We start from the raw sequence: 6,848 nt of genomic DNA, 5'->3' as shown, positions 1-6,848 counted from the left end.
CATATGTAAACATATATCCATTTAAATTAAAGATAGTAAAACATGTTATCTTCTTTAAAAAAAAACTTGACTAAAAGATTGTTTTTACATAGGTCACATGATTCTTCTGACACCACGTGACCCAGTTGATGGCTGCTGGCTCCCACCGTCAGTCAGTGAGCAGCTGATCTTACAAAGCACGAGTCACAGTAACACATAAGGAATACAGTCTTTTGTTCAAGAGGAAAGCGTTGAATCACAAAGAAATAGGTAAGTTGAGGCGTCGTTTGGTGTAAAAGGATGTTTCTGCGTTTATTTACTATGCAGGGTGTTTAATGAAAAGCTGGTGTTGCAGTGAATGAGATGTCAGTGTCATTTCTGCCGTAGAGACTAACACACCACTCTCTCTAACTGTAAATAAACACTGTAAAACCGTTTGGAATAACAGCACTGCTGTTGGATTAGTGTTTTCATATTTAATGTTAAGACTGACAATAATTCCTACAAATGTGTATAACACATTAAATTGCACAATATGCATGCATAAGCTAATGTTCTGCTGATATATCAGACGCATGTAATGCATTTTATAAGCACCCAGAAAAGATTGCATTGAACAAAGATGTGGTAAAATATGTCATTTATAATAAATTATATTCTTGGTACTTATAAAATACATGTTATTTACGGATTTCTATAATTATTTATTATTTTTTAAATGTTTTTTTCCTGGATACTCATAACACATCTAATTTATATTATTGTGTATTTCATACATTATTTTTTTCTCTAAACATTTTAAACACTAATATTTTAAATTAAAGTACAGTGAATGATACACTATTATCCATATATTATTAATCACTGTAATGCCAGAGCACCCAGCCATTAAAACCAGATCATTTTACTTTTGCAGACAAAGTGATGCTGTCTTTCATAATTTACCATGTTTAGAAATAGCTGCTGTTGGGCGTTCAACAGTGCTAAAGTTCACAGTGTCTAGAGTTCAAATGCCAGTGAGAAATGTGCCACCCTCCTTTAGTTTCGTAGTGAGAGAATATAAACTTCAGCATTCTGGGGCGTCATGGGGATGATTTATTTTAATATGTTGTCCATTATATTTTATTTTTTGCCCTTTCAGACTCTATTTATTGATTTAGAATTGTGTATTGTTTTTTATGCAGTGGGGGAGTGAAATTTAAGAAATTACAGTATAAAAAGGGCTAAATAAAACAGTTTGTTCAGTTCAGTGCTGTTGTTATAATTGTCAAAAACAGAAATAAAACAATAAATAAATATCGGTTCTATATATCGGTTATCGGGCACATAAACATGCAAATAATTGGTATCTTTATAAAAATCGATTGATCTCTATGGTGTCCAAAAAATTGTCTTGGTAAGTTGCCATCACATTGAACATCTCTCATCACATTGAGTAAAATAATTTATTTATTTCAGAATTTTTACCATTATATTGAGTAATGACTTTACTAGTAAAGTAATGAGAAAAAAAAAACAGTGTTTAGTGAAAGTATCAGATGTTAATACCATAGTACTGTCTTTGACATACTAAACGATTACCATATTTCATACTCCGAAATTACTTGAAAAATACTATGCCATTACTATGCTATATATATGTGAAAATCATGATAGTGCATGTTTAAAAATATATTCATATTCCAAAAAAGTACCTTTGTGTAGGGGTGTGTGTGTGTGTGGAGAAAAATTATACAAGTGAGAGAAATGTTTTATTATGATATATATTTGAATATAGATATATATGATATATTACTATGATGTATGTGTGAAAATGATAATAGTGCATGTTTAAAAATATATTCAAATTAATCATTTACCATGTCCAAAAAAGTTCTTTTTGTGTGTGTGTGTGTTAAGTGAGAGAAATGTTTTATTAAATTTGATTAATTTGAGTTTATTATGTGTTTTTTGTGCTTAAAGTGAGAGAAAACATATTATTGAATAAAAAATATTCTAGAATTTTTAAATTTGTCAAGTTTATGGTTTGTGTCTAAAGCCCATTTCACACAGCGCGTTGATCCCGGGAAATTGCCAGATTGCCTTCTTCTGTGTGAACGCAAACACCACCCGGGATTGATATCGGCATCGATCCCGGGTTGGGGACCTAGTAACATTGTCGGAATCAGTGGAACACGCGCTGTGTGAACAAAAGCCAGGACCAATGCCGTAAGGGGTGTGTCACAGTGATGACGCTCGTGCCATCGCGCGACTCTGTTGCTCTGAGAAAGAAAGTTTGTGTTCGTCATCTACAAAGAAAGGACTAACAAATACCTGCAAACTGGAGTGAAGCAGAGACCAGAAGCTCCTCACTATCCGCGGGGAAGCAGAGAACGTGTACATGTTTTCGACGCGTACGTTATACGTCTCATCCTGACGTCATGTGTCTTCCCGGGATTTTTACGGGTTGTGTGTGAACGCCAGTGGCGTAGCCACGAGGGGGCCTGGGTGGGCCTACGCCCCCTCATTTACATGTCCGGTCCCCTCAGATTTCTGATTGCTTAAAAAAAAAAAAGTTGTTTTATTAGGATTGATAGATTGACCAATCAAAATGCTGCACGGTAAAACGCGGCTTATTTTCAAACTTGATTTGTTTATATAACGTGTTGCGCGTAACGTACGCTGTCATCTATCTTCATCTTTGCGTGAGAGTTAATATGCCGCGACAATGGCAGGCGCTCAAACTCAAAGTACAATATTACACTTTTTTTAAAAAGCACGGAAAGATCAACTTGATATATATATATAAATAATGTTGCCCCCTCATTTAAAGACGGGACCCCCCAAAAATAAAATTCTGGCTACGCCCCTGGTGAGCGCACTCACAGATCCCGCCAAATCACTGGCAGTATGAATGAACCAAAATCAATCAATCCCGGGACAAAGGCCAGGTCACATTATCCGTGTATTTTCTGGAATCTCTGTGTGAAAGGGGCTTAAATGATATTTTGACGTTTGTTTGTTTTTATTTTACCCAGGTCTAATTTGGCGTGTGCAGGAGCCCGAGAAGTGGACGATGTTTGTGTGTGAACCTGGAAGTTTCTGACAGACTACCACATTTGAAGTCCCTCATTCTTGTAAACCTTTGCCACACACCCGCGATCATGCAGATGGATCCCGTGTTGGTTGAATCCGCTGTGGTGTTTGCTATGGTGATTTCCGTTCACATGGCCGTGTGGAATCAGCTGTCCTGGTGTTGCATCGCTCTGGCGGTCCAGGCTTTCTATGTTCAGCACAAATGGGATCGCCTGCTTCGGACCGGCGCCGCAGTGTTCCAGTTTCGACCTTCGGCCAACAGTGGCGTCTTACCGGCCAGCATGGTGATGCCTCTGCTGGGTCTCGCTTTGAGGGGGCGCTGCGTCATCGTGGGAAACGTTTACATGGAGCGCTTCGCCATGGTCATAACAGTGATAGGCATGATGTTGGCTCTGTTCCTGTCTCTCATCGCACTAGGAATCACACGCCCGGTGCCCACAAACACCTGCGTTATAGCCGGCATCGCCAGCAGCGCCATTCTGTACACCGTGAAGCAAACGCTGACGGTGTCCGAGGTGATTGAAGTCTTGGAGGTGCTGCTGATTTTTGTGTACGTGAGCTTGATCCTGTTGTACCTGCTCCCACGCTGCTTCACTCCCGGCGAGGCCCTCCTCATCCTCGGCGGGATTAGTTTCATCATCAACCAGCTCATTAAGCGTTCTCTGGTCTCGTCCGGTAACGCAAACTCCGACCCCCTTCCGTATTTCCTCCCGGTCGCCGTGTTAGGTTTGGTGCTGTTGGGAATCTTCTTCACGGTGCTCTTCGTATTCATGGAATCGGAAACCTGGTCGGCGTCGCTTTTCTTCCACACCATGACTGTGGTTTTGGGCTTGGGCTTGTTGGTTCCTTGGCTCTCCCTGCTCACGCAGCATCACCCCATCACCTGGCTGATGCATTTCATCACTGAGAGCAGGACCCGCCTTTGGCTCATTGGATTCTGGGCTTCACTTTTGCTTCTAGCAATCGCCGTTGTGATGCATCAAAATAGCCATCGCTCGGGCGGGAGTAAGAAGCACCAGGCGTCCACGACCGTGCGGAAATATTTCCACCTCCTCACCGTGTTAACCTTCGCACCCGGACTCGCGCTAGACCGCCCTCTGCTCCACTTGTCCGCGGTCGCGTGCCTCTCAGCGCTTTTGTTCCTGGAATTCGTCCGCTATTTCCGCATCCGACCTTTCGGGCCTCTGCTGAGATCCCTTCTCACTTTATTCCTGGACGAGAGAGACTCTGGACCGCTCATTTTCACTCACATATACCTTCTCCTCGGCGTCGCCCTTCCCATCTGGCTGTCCCCTGGGACCTGCACCCCTAAAGGAGGCCTTGGGGGCGCCGGTGGCCTGGTGCCCTATGCCGGAGTACTGGCCGTTGGAGTCGGCGACACCGTGGCGTCCGTCTTCGGCAGCTCGGTCGGCGAGATCCGCTGGCCCGGCACTAAGAAGACCTTCGAGGGCACGGCGACCTCAGTGTTCGCTCAGATCATCGCAGTGGTGGTTTTCCTCATCGCCGACAGCAGTATAAACCTGAACGCCAGCTACTCGTGGGTGGTGGGCTCGATCACCATGGTGGCCATGTTGGAGGCGTACACGTCACAGATAGACAACCTGCTGCTTCCTCTGTACCTATACATCCTACTGCTGCTATGAGATTATGCCAACGCACAGATATTAAAGGGATACTCCACTTTTTTTGGAAATAGGCTCATTTTACCACTCCTCTGGAGTTAAACAGTTGGGTTTTACCGTTTTCGCATCCATTCAGCCGATTTAGAATATTTAGAAGAATATCAGTAAGCAGACAGTTTCTGGTCTCATTGACTTCCATAGTAGGAAAAACATACTGTGGAAGTCAATGAGACCAGAAACTGTCTGGTTACTGATATTCTTCTAAAAATCTGAAAAAATGGCTGAATACATTCGAAAACGGTAAAACCCAACTGTTTAACTCTGGGGGAGTGGTAAAATGAGCCTATTTCCAAAAAAAGTGGAGTATCCCTTTAAAGGGATAGTTCACTCAAAAATGAAAGATGTCATCATTTACTCACCCTTATGTTGTTCCAAACCTGTATGAGTTTCTGTCTTCTGAACACAAAAGAAGATATTTGGAAGAATGATGGTTACCGGACGGTTGATTGACCCCGTCGACTTCGACTATGCAAGTCAATGGTTACCGTCAACTAACTAGTTACCGACATTCTGCAGAATCAGTAGACAGAAACTCATACAGGTTTAGAACAACATGGGAGTGAGTAAATGGTTGAACTGTCCCTTTTAACAGCCTTTAATTCATATGGTACGCTACAGCCCTAGTATTGTCTGACATGGAATTATTCCAGTTTTGAAAGCAAAAATAAAACAAATGTAAAATGTATTCAAGAATAAACCATTTCCTATAGCATTATAATAAAACTAAATAGAAAACTTGATATTAAAACAAAGTGGCACAAAAATAAAATGTGAATTGAAGGTAAAATGTGTATTTTTGTACCACTAGTGGCACCAAATGGAATTGCACTTTTTTTATATCTCCCATTTTATTTAAGTTTTTTAATGAATATTTTATATTTATTTTATACATATTTTTTTATTTCAGTCTTAGTTTTGTTATTGTAGTACATCAGGATAAACTAAATGAAGATTTGGCAACTCTCCGATATAGAATACGTTTTTTATACTTTATATTAATTTCAGTTAACATTATTTTATTTCAAGTAGTTAACTATATTAACCATGGTTTGAAAACACATTTTGGTGCTGCTAGTTGTGCAGAAATGACTGTAATAATTGTGTGTTTAAATTTTTTAAGGTTTACATGTGATAATTTCATTGTTTTGAAGGTTTATTTATTGCGTGCTCATGGGAAGCTCTGATGTCTTGAGTTGCTGTTAATATTTCATTATTTCAAATCCTGCATCTGCCACTCAAGTATAAATGACAGGGATTGAGTTGCACATTATTAAAGAAAGAAATGGAAAATGTAACACCCTGTAACAATGTCTGCACTCAAACAACACTGAAAGAAGGGCACAATTTCTACATTTTGGTTATTTTATTTAGGTGAATCTCTTAAAAACTATATTTTTCTATTTTCTATAAAGCAGTTTTCCAACACGTGTCATCAAAAGTGCTGAACAAATTAAATATAAGAAATATGCCTGTTTTTAGAACCATATGATTTTCATGACATTATTTGACAAATGTTACTATGTTGCAAACATACTAGACCATTGCAATAATTGAATAAAATATAAAATAATATATATTTAAATACTTTTTAGTGATTAGTATTAGTTTTTATTTACATGATGCAGTTGTGAAAATGTACTTATGTCAAATATTTATATATATATATATATATATATATATATATATATATGTGTGTTTCAAACCGATTAACTGCATCTAACACAAAAGTTTGTGTTAATATAACATGTCTGTGTATATACACATACAGTGTATATATACACCTACACATATATAATATATAAAAATATATACAAACAAAACATTTATGTTTGATGCAATTAATCGATTTGACAGCGCTATAATACATTTATATATATATATATATATATATACACACACACACACACACACACATATGGTTCTTAAAATTGGCTTTATTTAATTTCAGCCAAATATAATTTTCTTTGTTTGGATATAGATTTCTTTTTTCTTTTTTTTTTCTTTTTTGCGAAAAGGCACATTTTTGACGTTTCATCAGATTCACCCTTTTATCAAAATGTAATTTATTCTTTATTACAGAGCATATATGCATAACTTGAGCCATTGAAGAAC

At 38.6% G+C, this 6,848-nt stretch overlaps 1 protein-coding gene across 1 annotated transcript; it reads left to right on the top strand.

The window, feature by feature from the left end:
* Positions 1-103: 103 nt before the first annotated feature.
* Positions 104-6,139, top strand: dolk (dolichol kinase). The gene is made up of 2 exons (XM_039661022.2): positions 104-249; positions 2,997-6,139. The coding sequence occupies exon 2, from the start codon at positions 3,123-3,125 to the stop codon at positions 4,695-4,697; it is 1,575 nt and encodes a 524-aa protein (XP_039516956.1). The 5' UTR covers positions 104-249; positions 2,997-3,122; the 3' UTR covers positions 4,698-6,139.
* Positions 6,140-6,848: the final 709 nt, after the last annotated feature.

Source organism: Pimephales promelas, chromosome 19 (genome assembly GCF_988280905.1).
Source record: "Pimephales promelas chromosome 19, fPimPro1.hap1.1, whole genome shotgun sequence".
NCBI classification, from domain to species: Eukaryota; Metazoa; Chordata; class Actinopteri; order Cypriniformes; family Leuciscidae; genus Pimephales; species Pimephales promelas.
Note: the sequence above shows the minus strand (reverse complement) of the source record. Positions and strands in the feature narration are given on the sequence as shown.